The 21124-nt window shown below is 31.3% G+C and overlaps 1 protein-coding gene across 1 annotated transcript in view; it reads left to right on the top strand.

Annotated features, from left to right (window-relative positions):
- The window catches only part of OXR1 (oxidation resistance 1), a 586011-nt gene that overhangs the window by 554605 nt on the left and 10282 nt on the right, over positions 1-21124 (top strand). Inside the window, 3 exon segments of the mRNA XM_074267139.1 lie at positions 11680-11760; positions 13851-13976; positions 19909-20061. Coding sequence (XP_074123240.1) covers positions 11680-11760; positions 13851-13976; positions 19909-20061 — 360 coding nt within the window.

Below are 21124 nucleotides of genomic sequence, written 5' to 3'. Positions count from 1 at the left end.
AATGCAAATTAAGACAACTCTGAGATACCACTACACACCTGTCAGATTAGCTAAGATGACAGGAACAAATAATGATGAATGTTGGAGGGGATGTGGGAAAACTGGGACACTGATACATTGTTGGTGGAGTTGTGAAAGAATCCAGCCATTCTGGAGAGCAATTTGGAACTATGCCCCAAAAAGTTGTCAAACTGTGCATACCCTTTGACCCAGCATTGCTGTTATTGGGATTATATCCCAAAGAAATATTAAAGACCGGAAAGGGACCTGTATGTGCCAAAATGTTTGTGGCAGCTCTTTTTGTTATAGCTAGAAACTGGAAGTTGAATGGATGTCCATCAATTGGAGAATGGTTTGGTAAATTGTGGTATATGAAGGTTATGGAATATTATTGCTCTGTAAGAAATGACCAGCAGGAGGAATACAGAGAGGCTTGGAGAGACTTAAATCAACTGATGCTGAGTGAAATGAGCAGAACCAGAAGATCACTATACACTTCAACAACAATACTGTATGAGGATGTATTCTGATGGAAGTGGAAATCTTCAACATAAAGAAGATCCAAGTCACTTCCAGTTGATCAATGATGGACAGAAATAACTATACTCAGAGAAGGAACACTGGGAAGCGAATGTAAATTGTTAGCACTACTGTCTATCTACCCAGGTTACTTATACCTTCGGAAGCTAATAATTAATGTGCAACAAGAAAATGGTATTTACACACATATATTGTATCTAGGTTATATTGTAACACATGTAAAAAGTATGGGATTACCTGCCATCGGGGGGAGGGAGTGGAGGGAGGGAGAGGATAATTTGGAAAAATGAATAAAAAAAAATAATAAATTAAAAAAAATAAAGAAAAGATTATTCACAAGTTCAAGAATTGCAAGGGAACTAATGAAAAAGAAGTCAGATGAAGGTGGTCTAGGTGTACCTGATATAAAGTTATATTATATAGCAGCAGTCACCAAAACCATTTGGTACTGGCTAAGAAATAGATCAGTCAATCAGTGGAACAGATTAGATACAAAGGAGAAAAAAGGGTACATCTATAGCAATCTAGTCTTTGACAAACCCAAAGATAGCAACGTTAGGGATAAAAATTTATTATTTGAAAAAAGCTGTTGGGAAAACTGGAAATTAATATGGCAGAAATTAGATATGGATCCACACTTAACACCATATACCAAGATAAGATCAAAATGGCTCCATGACTTAGGCATAAAGAACGAGATCATAAATAGATTAGAGGAACAGAGAATAGTCTACCTCTCAGACCTGTGGAGGAGGAAGGAATTTATGACCAGAGGAGAACTAGAGAGCATTATTGATCACAAAATAGAAGATTTTGATTACATCAAATTAAAAAGTTTCTGTATAAACAATACTAATGCAAACAAGATTAGAAGGGAAGTAACAAATTGTGAAAATATTTTTACAGTTAAAGGTTCTGATAAAGGTCTCATTTCCAAAATATATAGAGAACTGACCCTAATTTATAAGAAATCAAACCATTCTCCAATTGATAAATGGTCAAAGGATATGAACAGACAATTCTCAGATGATGAAATTGAAATTATATCCACTCACATGAGTGTTCCAAATCACTACTGATCAGAGAAATGCAAATTAAGACAACTCTGAGATACCACTACACACCTGTCAGATTGGCTAAGATGACAGGAACAAATAATGATGAATGTTGGAGGGGATGTAGGAAAACTGGGACACTAATACATTGTTGGTGGGGTTGTGAAAGAATCCAGCCATTCTGGAGAGCAATTTGGAACTATGCCCAAAAAGTTATCAAACTGTGCATACCCTTTGATCCAGCATTGCTGCTATTGGGCTTATATCCCAAAGAAATACTAAAGAGTGGAAAGAGACCTGTATGTGCCAAAATGTTTGTGGCAGCTCTTTTCGTAGTGGCTAGAAACTGGAAGATGAATTGGAGAATGGTTGGGTAAATTATGGTATATGGAATATTACTACTCTGTAAGAAATGACCAGCAGGACAAATACAGAGATGTTTGGAGAGACTTACATCAACTGATGCTGAGTGAAATGAATAGAACTAGAAGATCGCTGTACTCTTCAATGCTGTATGAAGATGTATTCTGATGGAAGTGGAAATCTTCAACATAAAGAAGATCCAAGTCACTTCCAGTTGATCAATGATGGACAGAAACAACTACACCCAGAGAAGGAATACTGGGAAGTGAATGTAAATTGTTAGCACTACTGTCTATCTACCCAGGTTACTTATACCTTCGGAATCTAATACTTAACGTGCAACAAGAAAATGGTATTTACACACATATATTGTATCTAGGTTATATTGTAACACATGTAAAATGTATGAGATTGCCTGTCATCTAGGGGAGGGAGTAGAGAGAGAGAGGGGATAATTTGGAAAAATGATTACAAGGGATAATGGTATAAAAAACAATTACTCATGCATATATACTGTCAAAAAAATTTTTATAATAAAGTGACTGTTTTCAAAGAAAGAAAGAAAAGATTATTCATACAAATCAAGTAAATCTAAACATTTGGAAAAATATTAATTGGCCAAGCCACTATAATGAAGATGACAAACTCAATCTAAATTAATTTACTTATTCACTGACAAACATATAAAACTGCCAGAAAATTATTTTATAGACCTAGAAAAGAAGAATAACAAATTTAACTCAATTAACAAAAGGCAAAGTATATCTAGGGAATTATTCGGAAAAAATGTGGAGGAACATGGCCTAACAGTACCAGATCTCCAATTATTACTAATAATAGTTAAAATCCAAATAATCTGATACTAAGAAATAGAATGGTAGATCAGTGGAATAAATTCAGTACACAATATATGGATGTAAATGGCTTCATTTATCTAGTTTTTGGTTAACTCAAAGGTCCAAGTTTTGGGGACAAAAATTTAGTGTTTGACAAAAATTGCTCAGAAAATTGGAAAGAAGTTTGACAAAAACTAGATACAGATCAATACCTCACACTGTACAACAAATAAGGTCAAAATGGGTTTGTGATTTAGACAAAAAAGATGATGTAAGCAAATTAGGAGAGCATATAACATTTCATCTGACATGAATAATGGAAGACTTTATGACTAAGCTTTAAAGGATATAAAATCAATAAAATTTGATTGATTGTTAAAAAAGGTTTTGCAGAAATAAATAATATCAATGTAGCCAAAATCAGAAGAAAAGCAGACAACTGGAGGGAGGGCAGGAGGGAATATTGAGCAAGAAAAAATTTTAACTAACTTCTCAGGTATTGACCTGTTTTCTCAAATATATAGACAGCAGAGTCCAATTTAAAAGCTTATTTCATTCCCCAATTAATAATTGGTCAAAGGACAAACAGGTAGTTTTATGATGAAAAAATACTCTCAATCATTGTTGTTTAAAGAAATAGAATTTAAAAGAACTGTTGAGATGCTACCTCATATCTATTAGATTGGCTAACATGACAGAAAAGGAAAATGACAACTGAGAAATGTGGAAAAAATGGGTTGTGAACTAATCCATTTGTTTTGAAGAGCATTTTGAAACTATGCACAAATAAAACTATATATGCCCTTTGACCCAGCAATTATACTACTAGTTCTGTATTTGAAAGAGATCAATGAAAAAGGGAAAGAATGTGTATGTACAAAAATATTTATAGCAACTTTTTCTTTTTTTATGGTGTCAAAACTGTTTGCTAGAAACTATAGGCAGAATGCTTTTAGAAAAACTTGGGAAGACTTAGATGAATTAATCAGAACCAGGAGATTGTTGTTCATAGCAATAGCAATGTTGTGTCATGATTAACTGTGAATGACATAATTACTCTCAGTACTACAGTGATCTCAGATATATCTGAAGGGATTATGATGAAAAATTCTTTTCACCTCCAGGGGAAAAATCTGAGTGAGTTTGAATGCAAATTGAATCATGATTGGTTTTTTGTTTTTTGTTTTGTTATTCTTGATTTTTGTGGCCTTTTTTTCTTTTGGCAACATGGGTAATATGAAGTTTTTAGCATGACAACTACAAGGAAGGTAAGGAGGAAAAGAGAATGTTTAAAAATATTTATATGTAATTGATAGAAATAAAATTAAAAAGAATTAAAAAATTGTTCCTTAAGCAGTTAGTTACTTATAAATAATGTTACCTTTGCAGGATTTTGTTACAAATGAGATATTATCTATCACTCATTAAGCTAATTTTAAAAATTGGTAGGAATTTTTGTTTTGTTAGTACAGATATTTCTAAACTTATCTTGGTTCTGATCTATGTAGTTAAAATTAATTGATCCTTCCTATTTAATCTTTAACAATGAGATTTCCTTTGGGCTGTCTCTTCCATACATTTTTCCTCCCACTCTCAAATACAAATATTTAACCCAGTATCACTAATTTACATCTTTAAAATAATATAAATTAAATTTTTCTTGCTTTTTAATCACTACTCTGAGCATTGTTTTACCTTTGGATTGTGTTTACTACAAATTGCTTAGCACTGGACTAGCATGTCCAGTTAGAAACAAGTACAAAATTCATATTGTTTCATCAATTTTAATAGTAAAAGTAACGTATAAAGACTTTAAAATTTTTGCTGCTGTTTCAGTCATGTCTGACTCTTTGTGATCTCATTTGTAGTTTTCTTGTTAAAGATCAGTACTGGAGTGGTTTGCCATTTCTTTCTTCAGCTGATTTTACAGATGAGGAAACAAGTGAACAGGGTTAAGTGACTTATCCAGTGCCTGCCCTTTCCCTCCCCCTCCAGACACTCACAGCTAGTAAGTGTCTGAGGCTAGTTCTAAATTCAGAAAGATGAGTAGTCTTGACTGTAGGTCAGACACTCTATTTCCCTTTGCTACTTATGCCAATTAAACAGAAACAGAACTAAGTAAGTCAAATTATTTTAATCCTTTAAATTTTAAATAAAATTCCTTGGTTTCCTGGATTGTAGATTAATTACATAATAATATGAATTTTAAAATTTATGATTGTGTGAGAAATGTTATTAGAAAATTCAGTACTTAGTTAAAACAATTTAAAAATTGTAATAATTGATTAAGTATTATAATCTTGAAAAAGTAGTATAAAATATTTAAAATACATTTTAAATTAGGCTACTTTTGAATTAATTTGTAAGTAAAACATCTGTATAATAAATTGAACAATTTCAAGTATAAGTCAGATTTAAAGATCTCTGCAAAACAAAATCTTAATGGCTGTTAATACCTTCTATGTCTTTTTTTCTTCAGTGTTTATTATTTATTTAATTTTTGATTTATGGATTAAAACAACTTCAAATAACATAGTACAATAGAATATATATATATATATATATATATATATATATATATATATATATATATATATATATATATATATATCTTAACTTAGTGAAAAGGCTTCTCTCCAAAAAATTTAAAATTTAGATGTTTCATTCAAACTGGCTTCTCTACCTCTCTCCTCCCATACATGTAAATTATTGACATTTTATTCTGTATTTGATATTCAAACTAAAAAATTACTCATTTAAAGTATAAACAATATTACATTATTTTTCTGATACTAATCTTAGCCTAACTTAGTGGGTTTTGTACCAAACATTTAGCAAACACAATTATAATCTGGGTATTTTAATTAATATGAAAAGATTGCCTTTAAATTCAAAAATTTAGACAGCATTATTTCACAGTGGATAGACGACTTGGACTGGAATGGGAAGACTTGAGTTTATATCTATCCTTCAATAAATACTAAGGCTGTAACTGAGCAAATCACTTAATTTCTGCTGTCAGTCTCTTTAAGTATAAAATGGGAATAATATTAGTACCCAACTCCTAGGTTTGTGAATGTTAATGACTTAATATTTCTAAAGCACTATGCACAGATTTAAGGGCCAATTTGCATGAAGTTACATATGTATATAGTGGGGGGGAGATATGTTTGGCATATAATTATATAAATACATTAGAATGTAAGCTTCAAACAGAAGCAGAAAAATGTTGTTTATAGCAACAAGAATATTATGTGAAGATGAACTATGATTGGCTTGATTCTTAGCAATTCAGTGATCCAAGACAATCTCAATAAACTTTGGGTGGAAAATACCATCCACATTCCTAAGAAGACCTATGGAGATTGAATGTGGATCAGTGCACATTATTTTCATCTTTTATCTTTCTCTTTTTTTTCCTCATGGTTTTTCCCTTTTGTTATGATTTTTCTCTCCCAGTACAACGTACATGGAATTTTTTTTTTTAAGGTGTATGTGTACAACCTAAAAAAAAATTGAAAATATACAAAAAACATTTTTAAAAGAAGAAGAAGGAAGAAAAGGAAGGCTTCTTAAGGGCAAGCTTTTTTTTCCCTTTGTAATGAATTAAAATTAATTTATTTTTTTCAATTTAAATTTATTTTATTTTGCTCCTTTTTACTGCCTTTGTAGTTTTATTATATTGTGTTCCATTTAATCTTACTCCTAATTATTGTTACAATTATAAATTCTGTATCAAAATATTCTGGAAGGATGCTCTTAATTCTTTTTAATGCCTGGCACCTGAAGATTTTCATAGATCTATTTTATTTTGATCATTGATAAGTTTTATTCACAGTACCATGACAGTTCATGAATTGTTTGTAGTAACCCTTAGGAAATTAAAAACAAATAATTTGCTTTTTCTGCTAGAAAATATTGATTCTGATGCTAGTTGATTAGCCAAAAAATTATGTTAAAGAACTAATATTTTCTGCAACTAGATTATGAGTAATTAAAATAGTGTCAGAGATTTATCATTTCTGTGTGGAGTTCACACAGTTTCTCTTCTCAACTGAGATTAGAGAATATCTTCAAAAATATTTTTGAGAACAAAGTTGGAAAAAAACCACTTCACATTCTTAGGGATTATAAAATGTTGAATTTATATGCAAGTTGGTGATAGAATAGTTTTTTTTTTTTTTTAACGTTTTTTAAATTAGCTTTTTATATGCAAAACATATTCATGGGTAATTTTCAAAATTGATCCTTGCATAGAGTAGCTTTTTAAGGTATTTTAATATCTTAACAAATTGAGAAACAACTTGGCATAATGAATAGGGAGAACCATCTGAATCATTTTATGTTCTGTGTCTGACACATACTGTATGAAACAGGATAATTGCATGATCTACCAGCATTCCCAGCCACTATTTAAGACTAAAAATTGCAGAGCAGGTGTTGATTTGCATCAGTTAAGGGAGTTTTCATAGAGAGAAGGGACTGTATGGTCTAGTAAAACAAAAATGTGCATGGTTTCTTATTTCAGATGTAAATAAAACAGATTTTACTGATGTGATTAACAATATAATTTAACATGTAGAGCATAATATTTCTATGTATGTACTTCTAAAGTTTTTTTTTTTTTTCCTTTTAGGAATGTTGAAAATTCTAAATGGATATCTTTAGAAAGTTTGTCATATACTCTTATTTAGAAATAAATGTTCTGTCTCTTTAAACGTTTTAGCCCTTTCTTTGAACATATGGTACTGTGCAACCAAACTTAAGTATGGTCATTCCCTCCCTCCCCAGTTCTGCAATCACCACTCAGGACTAGCTTGGCTGGGATATGACTTACTGATTAGCTCTTTGTCTTGTCAGTCAAGCCTTTATGTGTAGCAGACTGTTTTGTCACTATAGTGGTATTCTTGTGTTAGGAATATTTCTTAGAGAGTGCTTTTAAAAACAGCTGTCATGTAATTTAACTTAGTTTGCCTTTAAAGGGAAATGTCTCGATTCTGGTATGGAAAGAAGGGAAGAAGACACCAATCAATTAATCATAAATACAGTCTGGTAAATTTTAGCCAAGAATTTTGATTTTTATATTAGCTTGTTTTCTTGTGGTAATGTGATACAAAATAAGACACATTTTCTGAAAGTTTGAGCATGGATAATGTTTAGAAAATGTCATTTGATAATAACTTAAAATTTTGCTGTTAAAATGTTTGCATTCTTATATCTGCTAAAATGTAATGATATACAGCATATAATTTATTTTGCTAACATAATTGTTTAATCCATTCTACAAAGAGTAAAAAAAAACTAGACCTGAATTTCTGTTTTGATTTATTTTAGTGGTGGTTTTAAAAAATTTTTTTTAAATGTATTTATACTCTAAAATGTTAAGAATTTTATTTTTTTAAAAAGAATCATAAATCTGTTTTCATATTTTAGAATCAAAGCATTTTTTTTAAGGATAACTCTACAAGTCATCATAGTGCAGGATAGTCATTAGACTAATAGAATACAGTATAATTTGTGTACTTAAATGTTTGGAGAAATTATAAGAAGAAAATTTAAAGTTAGTTCTTCCAAAATTTTATAATTAATGAAATTTTTTGAAGTCTTCTATGAATATTCAAACTAGAATAACATGGAATGCCTTCTTTAAGATTCAGAAATCCATCATCTGCATTTATATAGTAATAGAGCTGAAATAAATACTTAAATAGTCAAAACTAATAAGTTTGAATGGTTAGAGAAAGCTATAATCTAGTTTTAGCCTTTGTTGAAAACACTTTTACTTTACTGACATTGTTTTATATATATATATATACTTTTAAAAAAAAATTTTAAGCAAATATTTCAGCCTTGATTTATTTCAGTATCTTCTGGTTCTTATAAGCTTCTTGAAAATTAAAACTTATCATTTTCATCATACTTATTAACATAAAAGATATTTAAGATAGCTGAGTGAATTTTATAGAGGACTGACTCTAAACATAGGATTTTTAAAATACTTTCTTGATATTACTTTTTTATCTTAGTTATAGAACATGTCAGTTTCTAAGTGAAGGCTTAATTGTCATTGAATTTGGCTTTTTATGGTGTGGGATTTGTTTTCTTCTATTTTTATTTATAAAGTAGTCACTTATTGAAGTAGTTCCTTTTCCTTGCAAAGCACTGTGCTTGTCTGTATAGATTACACAAATAATACAAAAAATAACTTAAATTTCTATCATACTTTGAAGTTTACAAAACACATTTACAGGGTTGTTTTGAGGTGGGTGGTGTTATTGCTATTTTACAGTATCTAATTAATAAGAGCCATCAGGGTTTATATAGTCATTTGTACTGTTTATCCTTATGGAGGAGAAAGATTAGTTAGATTGATACACTGTAGTGTTTGTCTACCTTCTTATCTATCATTGTTTCTCAAAGACCAATTTCACAGACAACTGAGTGCTATTTCCACTTTTGATAGTTTCTACTGTTAGCTTTGTTTAGAGTGAAATTGACAGATCTTTCTTTGCTCAAATAAAACCTTCAAGTTTTTACTTTTATTACATACATAGCAATGTCAAAGCAAAATTAAAATGCTGTGATTTCTTACCTTACCCTGTCCTAAGGATGCTTGGTAGATAAAACGTTATTCAAGTATAGAATAACTGCATAGACTTTTAATCTCTGCTGTCAAGGAAGCTAAGTCTGGTAGATCACCTGAGTTATAGGAGAATTAACATCACTATGATAACTACATTAAGTTCAGTCAGTATGGTATGCCCCTTCAAGAATGGAAGGCCACCAGACTACCTAATATAAGTATGGGGGGAGGGCAGACTGGCTCAATTTGGAAATAGACCCAGCTTGCTGGTTGGGGATCAGGTCTCTGTAACCCCTATTACTTTCAACCTGGACAAGTTAGGGAGATCTAGTCAGTTAGAGTAAATTTCTTAATGAAATTTTATAAACCTTTGGCCTTTTCTGAAAATTTCTCTAAAAATCTCAAAATCTTATCTGTAGCTTAAAAGCATGTGGACTACCTTCCTCTTCTCTTTTTCTGAAATTTTGTTACTCTCTCTTAGTTTCTTCTACCTATTGGATAGTTATTTTTCATTCTCTTGTCCTTTTCTCTACTCATTCACTTACATTAGTTGATGTTCTCTCATCACCTATTGCTTGAAATAATAATAGCTTCTAATTAGTCTCTTCTCTTCAAGTTTCTCATCTCTAAATTCAGTCCCTCACACTGCTGCCAGTGTAGTTTTCCTTAAGTACAGAACTGACCATATCACTACCCTTCTCTTTCAATTCCAGTGGGTACCTATTAACTAGAATAAAATATACATTCCTCTGTTTAGATTTTAAATCCCTATTTAATTGGCTCCAGCCTTTATTTCTAGCCATACCGTTCATCCTGTTCAATCCAGACCAATAAGCATTTTCTCTTTTCTTCACACACAAACTCCTTCTTCATTTTAAGTTAAAAAAGTATGAAAAACATTAGCCCAAAAAGTTTAACCCCAAATTTAAACTTTACTCTTCTTCCCCCTCCCCCAACTTTCATGCCCTAATATTGGTCTCCTCGCTTCTCCTCACACATGATATTCCCATCTTTTGACTTCATTGTTTACACTGGTTGTCCTCCATTCCTGGAATGGTTTTCTGCTTCATCTCTATCTTCTATGTCCTCTGGCCTCCTTCAAATCTCAATTTAAAAGTCCTACTTAATGCAAGAAGCTTTGTCTGTTTCTCATGAGACTGTCCCCAATTTATACTAAATCTAACTTATTTGTAAATAATTTTTTCCCTCCCTTATTAAACTGTGAATTTCTTAAGAACAGGGACCAGTTTTTTGTCCTATTTTATATCCCCAGGCACTTAGCACAGTCCTTGGCATGTGCTTAGTGATTAATAAATGGTAGTTGAAGAATGCTAGGACCACACATTAGAATTTATGATACAATGAAAAGTGAAAAGCAAGAAAGACTGAATGCTTATTATGACCATTTCTAGCACATTTCTTTCTGAAATTTAAATGGGTTCTTTGTACTAACTTGAAGGAACTATTTTCATTTAACTTTTGTTTATTTTGGGTATTTGTTTGGGATATCAGTGCCTGCTGTTATTCCAGTTTGACCTGAAGAAAAAATCATTCCCCTCCTTAAGGAATAAAGCTGTTTATTAGATTATTGTTGAAAGATTTAGTTCTTCATTCTGGTTACTTAACTTTTTTTTTTTCCTTTGTCTTCATTCTCAGTTTGGGCTTAAACTTAACTTTTCAAATAACTCTCTTCCTTTGCTACCTCTTTTTCCTCCCAGTATCTTTTGTATGATTATGTGTATTTGGCATCTTTCTCTGAAAGTATTCATTTTACCAATTGTCATAATGAATGCATTATGTGAAAGTGCATTGGTTTCAAAGGAAGAAATTAAAATACCATTCTATTTGTATATTTGGTCATAAAAAATTAATGTTGATATCAAAACTTGTGATGTTTTGTTTAGTGATTCCATTTTTAAAGTGCTGAAATACCATTTATTAAATGCAGTCTGTGTATGAGATAGTCTATACAATAAATTCTCATTATAGTAATTTAATATTAATTAGGTATGGGCCTTATACCTAATTATGTATAGTTTCATTCTATTTTGCTGTTGGTTTTAGGGGCTTTTAGTGTGTAGGTGGGGAAAATCTTGAATTTCACCATGAGTTTTAACTATTCTGTATGCTCATGGAGCTCCAGTTTAGAAAATATATTAATAAATATTTCTGATACTACTAACATTTTTTGTTTTTATTGCAAAGCTTTCTCTTTCTCCCCATTATGATTTCTCCATTTTTTTCTGGCACCTCTTTTCTTCAATTGTCAGTGGAATTATTGTCTTCCTGTCTCCATATTCAGGTAGTGTCAGTGGCTGAGTATCACCGCAGGATCGATGCTCTAAATACTGAAGAACTACGCACACTATGCAGACGTCTCCAGGTGCCCCCTTCAGTAGTTTAAACCCATTTTTCAGAAACAGAAACATTCTCTGTTTTTAGTGTCCTCTGTCAGGACAAGTCCCATATTTAGTAGATTTATTTTGACTTCAGCACTAAAAAAAAAAAAAAAAAAAAAAAAAAAACAAAGGCAAAAAATTCCTCTTTTTGTTAAACAGCACAATAGTATCTTGAAGAGATGTAGAACTAATTTTTCTATCATCTTTTCACTTTGAAAATACTCATACATAATGTCAGAGGAACTTTCTGTCAATCAAGAGATGTTTTCATTACTCTTCAGAGTGATGAGGACTTGTTGATTTTTTTTTTTTTTTTTTTTTTTAGTTTTAGTTTAATATTGGAATCATACTTTTGGATTTTGGGGAATGAGTCTCTCAGGGAAAAACATCTAAAAGATACGGTCTTTTGCAAAACAGCAAAATTTATATTTAAGTTTTATATGATGCATCGGTCAAATTTAAATATTTGCATTTGCCTTTTAAAGTTTATTGCTTTTTAATTTAATAAAATATATGATAAGATAGATATTGATATTGATATATCAGTCTGATTCCCAGGAATCCAAAGAGGAAGATATTAAATGTTCCTGGTTCCCTCTTCTCATTCTCTTTGGCAGATTTCTTGAGTATTCGCCTGCTTGACAGTAGATACATTTTAGAGTCTTAAAATGTAAATAAATATACCACAACCAGAAAAATGATTTGAAACTATATGAAATGGTCCTTGTAATTGTAAGAACTAAGAAGTGACATAATGAAATTTCTAATTCACTTTTTTGTCTTAAAGTAGTATGTAATTCCTTTTTATAATAGAAGAATGTTTTCCTGGCTTTGCTACCTCTGCTGATTTTTTCCTTTTTTCTCCTAATACTTCTAATGCTTGTTTGGGACTTTTGTTGTTTTGTGTTTGTTTTTAAAAGCACATCATCAAAATTAGGGTGAAGTATTATGATGATGGTGTGAAAGGCATAATGTTATTGTTTCTCATTCAGGAAACAATATAGTATTAGAAAATTTATTGATTAAAGTTATATTGGGTGTTTAATGAGCAGCATAATTTAGCAACTTTAATCCCAATGTATTTTTGTCAAAAAACATTTTTTTTCCACAATTACCTTCGCCGAATATTGCTTCATTTTAGTCATCTGCATACATAGAATGCTGTATATTTCACAAATTATTGTCAACAAGACTATGCTCAAGCAGCTTTTTAACAGTATACATTAGTTTCTAATGGTAGTACATTTTGACATTCTAAAGTAGCAATGTTTGGTGGTAAAGTCTTGGACTTTTAGAAAGGATTGAACTATATACATCATAGCTTTGTAAAATATGTTTTTAAGGAATATATGTAAGATTTTTATTAAGGAAAAATACATTTATTGCATTTTAAAAACTGATTTAGTTTCTTCTTAATTGGTTAATAACTAGTAAGTATATAATAGTTTTCAAAAAGTTATACTGTTGTCAAATTAAAATTTTAAAATTCCATTAAAACCATTTTTTTTTCTGACCTGTATCTTAACATATTTTAGCTTTCAAAGGAAAGAGATTTATATACTTTGTAAACATTTATGCTGAAAAAAAAGGTGAGGAAATAAAAATGAAAGCTTATATTATTTATATACATTGAATTGAAATATCCACATAGTTAAGGTAAGGTTTTTCAAGAGTAAATATTTGTTTTTGTTTTTTTCCATTTAAAGTAAGTAAACTTTCTCCACTCTGCAGAAGCACCAAAATATTAACTGTTGTTAAAATATAGCACTTTAAAATAGCCTAGTCCACTTATATTTCTTGAAGGACTAGAGTATAAAAAATTGTCTAAATAATTTTTTTTTTTAAATCTCCTGTATTAAAGAATGAGATAAGTTGTTTTGAAAATTCAGTTGTATAGTCCACTATTATTAGCAGTGTGGCTGTTTAAATAATTTTGTCATGTAATATCTTAAAGTTTGAGTTAGTATTCTTAAATACCAAAATTAAAGATTTTTTTTTTTCCCAGAAGCCTGAAAAAACATTTTAAGAGCATGTTATTATTTTATGTTAATATGCTTTGCTTTTTACTTTTTAGATTACCACAAGGGAAGATGTAAATTCAAAACAAGCTACTCCTGTAAAGACAGAACTGGAGTCTGAAGCATTTCGGCCAAATCTCAGTGATCCAAGTGAATTGTTATTACCAGATCAAATTGAAAAGGTAAGAAATTGACCTAAAATGTTATTAGGTAAACTACAGATCACCGAACTTAATTTTTACATTCTTGAACTGAAAATCTATGCTCGTGATAACTGCTTTTGTTGTTGTTGACATGAAAATTAAAGCAATTTGTTATTACTACCACGTGTAATTCAGGAATTGGTGAACTGATTCATTTGTGTTTTTGTATCTACACACACACCCACAGTGAGTTGTGGTGTTAGTAATGCCAAATAATCTTAAAGTTGGAAAGGTTTTCAGACATCATCTAGATCATCTCAGACATTGATCTCCTCTACAGTATTAATACTGCTTGTTTTCATTGATGGGAAACTGACTTAACTTCATTCACTTTTGAATAATTGTTGGGAAGTTTTTTCTCACTGAGTTGAAATCAGTCTTTCTGCAATTTCTACTCACTGTGTACTCGAGGGGTCAAATAGAATAAGTCTAATTTTTTGCCATTACATACAATTCAGATATTTCAAAGTAGTGTCTAATTGTTTCTAAATTAAACATTCTCTGGTTCTTTCAGCATTCCTGTTCATTTCATCTTTGAATTTGTTGATGCCTTTCCTTTATGTGTAAACATAAACACTATTGCAATAAAATAATAACTTCACTTGTTCTGATCACTATTTCTATTTTAATATTGAAATCATTTTAGTTTTTGTAAAACTTCTGGATCAACTTATTGACTCATTTTTAGTTTTCAATATACTCTAAAATCACAGAAATTTTTTTCATAAGTTATTTTTTGAGCCCATATTTTAGATAGGACAATTTACAATTATATTTATTAAATTTCATCCTATTAGGTTTTGCCAATTGGCAATGTATAATATTTTTAGAATCTGACTTTGTCATGTAACTTGTTAGTTATACCTCTTAAGTTTTGTTTCATCTTCAGAATTGATAAGCATGTAAAGTATGTATTAATGATTGGGATTTTTTTTTTTGTTGTTGTTTTTTAGTTTTGTGGTTTCCTTTTCTTTTGTAATTTTCAGCATTCACTTTCATAAAATTTTGAATTCCAAATTTTCCTCCCTTCTTTCTGTTCCCTAAGATAGCAGACAATCTGATGTAGATTATACACATACAATCATATTAATCATATTTTCACATTAGTTTTGTTGTGAAAGAAGCATTTGAACAAAAGGGAAAAATCTTAACCAAACAAAGTAAAAATGGTATGCTTCAATGTAGATTCAGACTCCATAGAAAAAGAACCATAATGTAGAGTATTTTCCATTATTAGGCTCTGGAATTATCTTGGATCATTGTGTGCTGAGAAGAGTTAAGTCTATCATAGTTGATCATCACACAATGTTACTGTTACTGCATGTAACATTCCCCTGGGTTTGTTCATTTCACACAAAAATAGTTCATGTAAGTCCAGAGATTCCTGAAATCATGGTTTTTGTCATTTCTTATAGAGCCATTACATTCATATACCACAACTTGTTCAGCCATTCCCCAATTGATGGGCATCTCTTTATTTTCCAGTTCTTTGCCATCATAAAAAGAGCTGCCATAAATAGTTTTATACGTGTGGCTCCTCTCCCCTTTTTTATATTCTCTTGGGATACAACTTAGTAATGGTATTTCTGGATCAAAGAATATACTTTTGGGCATAGTTCCAAACTGCTCTCCAGAATGGTTGAATCAATTCACAACATCACAACAACAATTATCTGTTTAGATATTTTACTATAGATTTTTTTCAGATTGACATCAGTATATTACTACTTGTAGATTCAGTTTCAAAACCACCAAACTATTGTGATTCAGCCCTTAGGTAGCATGAGAAGCTATCTAAAGATCTTTGCTGATTGATTCCTGAGAAAAGTGTGTCTACAGTGTTTCCTGTATTGACCAATCTGGTTATTATGAGAAATAGAGAATTAGCTAATCTGATATGTTTGATAAAACATGCTCTCTCTTAGTCACTACCACTTTTTAAAATACAGTTTATCCCTTAATCAGTAGTCTATAGGATTTTGCCAACAACTAATAAAAAAGATCAAGATCAGGCATCCCATGGTATACTCTATAGACTTTTTTTGAACTCAAAATGTACCTATTTCCACTTCTCTGTAGACCACTTCTTTTTTTTTTTTTTTTTCTTGGATTTCTCAGAGATCATTGATGCCACATCCAGGACCCCAGCACAGTGTTCTCCTAAAAGGGACACTCACTTCAAACTTATGGCAGTTTGTTGTTCTCTTAAGATTTCTACACTTGCATCAGAAATGTCTGGAAAAATTGAAATCTAAGATAGCCAGGTCTCAGGATTGTTGCCTTTGGTTGAGAGAAATCAAAGTAAAATATTTCAGCCAATTGGCATTTATTTAGTGCTTGATATGTACCAGACCCTGTGCTAAATAAGTGATGTGTATGTATAAAATATATATTTATTTATTTATTTATTTATTTATTTATTTATTTATTGGTTCTTTTGAATTATCCATTCTCTTATTCCTTTTATCTTTATCATTTTCCCATATGAGAAAGTACTTTGTATTTTCCTTGACATTTATTAGCAACTTCTATTCATCTTGAGATTCAATGTCACATGGAATATATTGCATCACAGAGGGCTTTAAAATTTTGCTTTTATATCTTCTTTAGAAACTTTACATCTTTTTTTTTTCCCCCTTAGAAAATTGGAGAGGAATCATCATTCTTAAACTGTTTGGAGAAGTTTACATAATTCAATTAGTGATGGAGAAGCTTTCAGAAAGGGATTGAGATATTTCCTGAAGCAACATGGGAATTTAAGTTAAAGTATTAAAATAATCCTAATAATTAAAAATAACAAACCTATGCCTGTGGTATTTACAGAATTATCACATTGATAATGAGAGAATGTATTTTTTAAAATATATATGATCTATACAAAACTATACCACTTAAAGGCTTACTCATGATTAATTATGAAAAATAAGACATTATTTGCCAACTATTTCAGTATTTTTATAAATATACAAATCAGGAAGTACTTTGCTTCCTAAGCTACTTTCTTTCTAATTCCTACATCAGCTTTTCCTTTGCTATATCACTTTATAACTTAAACTGAAAAAGGACATTCTATCCCATTTTATAAAAAGGAAACTGAGACTCATTAGTCCAAGTGGTGTAATTGGGACAAGAATTGAGCTTTTTCTGACTACTTCAGTGCTCTTTCTATAATGTCATGCTGCTTCTCATTCACTTTAGTCAGTCAGTTAAGCATTTATTAAGGACTTGCTATGTAACAGGCACTTTGCTAAGTGTTGGGGACACAAAAAAGAGACAAAAGACATAATTCTAATGGAGGAAAAAACATGCAGAAAATAATAAAAGGAGAGAAGGCACTAATTAATAGGGATTGAGAAAGGCTTCTTGTAGAATAGGGGATTTTAATCAGTTTTTAGAAGACTCCAGAGAAGTCAGGTGAAGGTGTGATGCAGGAGAGTATTCCAGGCATGGCAGACAATGAGAAAAAAACATCTGGAATCAAGAGAATGGGATTGTCTTCAACATGGAAAAGCAAGGAGACAGGTGTCACTGGATCAAAGAATATTTAGGGAGAAAATATAAGAAGGCAGTAAAGGGAAAAGGAATAGCTTAGGAAGGGACTAGATTACCAAGCAGAGGATTCTGTATTTGATTATGGAGCGAGAGGGAAACATATGGAATTGTATTAATTGGGGAAACTAAGAATAATGGGAAGGAAGAGTCTTTTACATGATCAGTTTTCAGTAAAATCACTTTGGAAGTTGAATGAAGGATGCACTGCAATAAGGAGATACTTGTGCCAGTAGACAAATCAGCTGGTGTTTTAGTTTAGTGATCAGTTGAGTGATGGATAAAATCTGAAATAATTGAAGAAACAAACAGAAGTTCAAGCTTCTGAGCGTATTGATTTATTAAGCATTGTAGTTTGACACTGAACCCTGAATGCAGAGAGAGAAAAATGTTTTTTCATTAAAAATAAAAATGATACAAGCCAGGGTAAACGATTAGGTAATTTAATTTATAATTGAAGGAAAGATTAGGGACTTTATAAGTGGGGAGGAGGATGAGCCTGAGTTTTTGGAGTTGGGAGTAGGAAGAGTGAACAGATGGACTTAACTAGAAATGAAACAGGATGTCACTCATTTCCTCCAGAGAGGTGGAATTTACAGGAAAAATGCAATTTAAATTTCAAAATGGAGTCAGTTTGGTTCATACAATTCTCAGTTTTCTGAGGTGTAAGGAGATTAAGAAACTGAAGTGGGGTGCTGGTCTCATCAAACTAGAAAACAGGGCTATTTGAAAGAAGTTGCAAATGTGAAATCAACATATTTTGGCAACAGATTGGATACAAACCTGTGAGTGAGTAAGAGGTCAAGAATGATTTGTTTGTGAATATGATAAACTGGGAGGATAGTGGTACCCTGGATACTGTTAGGCAAGTTGGGAAAAGGGTAGGCTTTGGGGGGGATTAAGTTTTCAAAAATGTTGAGTTTAATTCTACAGGACAATCCAGTTCAAGATGTCTGAAAAGCAATTGGATTTGCATGTCTCAAAGTCAGGACAGAGGTTAGGGCTGGATAAGTAAATTTGGAACCTATCAGCAAAGAGATGATATCTTAAATTCTTGGGAGTTGATGAGATCACCAAGTAAAATAGTACAGAGGGGGGAATGGGTCCTAGGACAGAGTTCTGTGAGACATCTATAGTTAGTAGGATCACCTCAGTGATGATGCAACAGAGAAGGAAAGTTTCAGGAGAAAGTAATCATGAAAACCCAGAAAGAAAAGGGTTTCAAGGAGAAGGAAGTGATTGGAAAGGTTAAAGGATGCAGAGAGCGCAGTAAGAATGAGGATTGAATATAGGCTTATGAGGCAGCTAGGTGGCTCAGCACCAGCCTTGAATTCAGGAGGACCCGAGTTCAAATTTGGTCTTAGACACTTAACACTTCCTAGCTGTGTAACCCTGGGCAAATCATTTAACCCCAGCTTCAGAAGGGAAAAAAAAAAGAATATAGGCTTATTGGATTTAGTAATAATGAGATCATTGATAACTTTAGACAGAGAAATTTCAGTTGAATGATAAGATTGGCAGTTAATTTGTAGAATAAAGAGAGTAAGAAGAGAGAAAAGTAGAGGACCCCATTATAACTCGGGGAGTTTATGATGCTGAGTGAAATGAGCCAGAACCAAGAGATCGTTATATACTTCAACAACAATACTATATGATGATCAAGTCTGATGGATGTGGCCCTCTTCAACAATGAGATGAACCAAATCAGTTCCAATAGAACAGTAATGAGCTGAACCAGCTACACCCAGCGAAAGAACTCTGGGAGATGACTATGAACCACTACATAGAATTCCCAATCCCTCTATTTTTGTCCGCCTACATTTTTTATTTCCTTCACAGGCTAATTGTACACTATTTCAAAGTCCGATTTGTTTTGTACAGCAAAATAACTGTTTGGACATGTGTACATATATTGTATTTAATTTATACTTTAACATATTTAACATGTATTGGTCAACCTGCCATCGGGGGGAGGGGAAAAATTAGAATTAAAAGTTTGGCAATTGTCAATGCTGTAAAATTACCCATGCATATATCTGGTAAATAAAAACTATTAAATAAATAAATAAAAATAAAAACAACAATAAAAGAGATAGATGCTATTATTAAAAAAAAATAACTCAAGTACTTTAGTCAGAATGAGCAAAAAAGATACAGGATGATAGTTAATAAGGATGGAAGATAAGCAAGAGGGCAGTCAGAAGGAGACAGTAGTCAAGAGAAATATTGAAGATAAGTGAGAAAATGGGAATGCTAAAAAGGATTGGGTACTGGTGGCAATAAGTTCCATATGGCATATGGAGCAGGACCATAACAGAAGGTGATAATGATTTAAATAATGTTAATGCTTTGTTTTCCATAGCTCACTAAGCATCTTCCACCACGAACCATTGGGTATCCTTGGACTCTTGTCTATGGTACTGGGAAACATGGAACAAGTTTGAAGACTCTATATCGAACAATGTTGGGTTTGGACACACCAGTGTTGATGGTGATTAAAGACAGTGATGGCCAGGTACGAAAGTCATGGTGCATAATATCTTATCTGTAGCATGTATCTAATTAGCATCTATTTCCGAGAGTGGAAATAGTAAGCCATTTAGTATTTACACTGCCTTGTGCATAGATACTATATAAATCCTTTTCCTCCTAAAGTGATTTTTCTTAAAGCATAATTCTAAGCATGTAATGCACTATTCCTTCCCTCTCCCTTTAGCCCCCCTATTAATACAATTCCAGGTGTTTTCCTCTCTCCTCTATGATCAAACTTTTATAATCTACCATTAATAAAACAGAATAACAAATTTATACTCGATCAAATTCAGCACAATCAGATTTAAATATCATATAAAAGAATAGAATACTTGAATTCAGATGAACAGCCTAGTTTTATTACAAAATATATTGAAAGGAAAAAAGGCAAAAATAGTCAAAATCATTTAATATATATGTGTATATATATTAAAATTAAAATTATTACAATAGTCCTTTTGAAGAAATTGTGAGGGTAACTAAAGCCATAGATATATTTTTTCCTAAACAAAAGGAAAAAGCCATAAACAGATGAATAATTTACATGGTATTTAGTATCTTTACTGCTCAAGAGTTAGCTAGTAAAAATTTATGTAAAATTCTTGTGAGGGGAAGGACTGCTTCACCCTGATGCATATCCCTTTATCTGACTTAGTTTTATTTTACTGTGATTTGCTTCATTTAAATAAAATTACTTGTTCTGATTTTACAGTTCTGTTTTACTTACCAGAATATGTAAAATCTTATAAAATTTTTCTTGTGCCTAAATATATAAATTGAGGTTTTTGGAATTAGGAATGATTAGGATGGTTTCTTTTTTTCTGATGCTTTTAATATGCAGATTTTAAGATTATACTATATAGATACCAAAATATTCTTCACCATTCGATTCTATTTCCTATGTTTTCAGTTAGTGTAAAATATTATAACAACTTATAATTCAATAACATAGCGATTCCGTTTTCTATATCCAGTAATAAAACTGCATTTTTTAATTCCTTTAAGTGTTTTTAGCCTATGGATAGATTTATTGTTTAAAATGGTAT

The sequence above is a fragment of the Sminthopsis crassicaudata genome, chromosome 1 (assembly GCF_048593235.1).
Source record: "Sminthopsis crassicaudata isolate SCR6 chromosome 1, ASM4859323v1, whole genome shotgun sequence".
Lineage (NCBI taxonomy): Eukaryota > Metazoa > Chordata > Mammalia > Dasyuromorphia > Dasyuridae > Sminthopsis > Sminthopsis crassicaudata.
The sequence above is the reverse complement of the archived record's forward strand: the minus strand, read 5'-3'. Positions and strand labels throughout refer to the sequence as shown.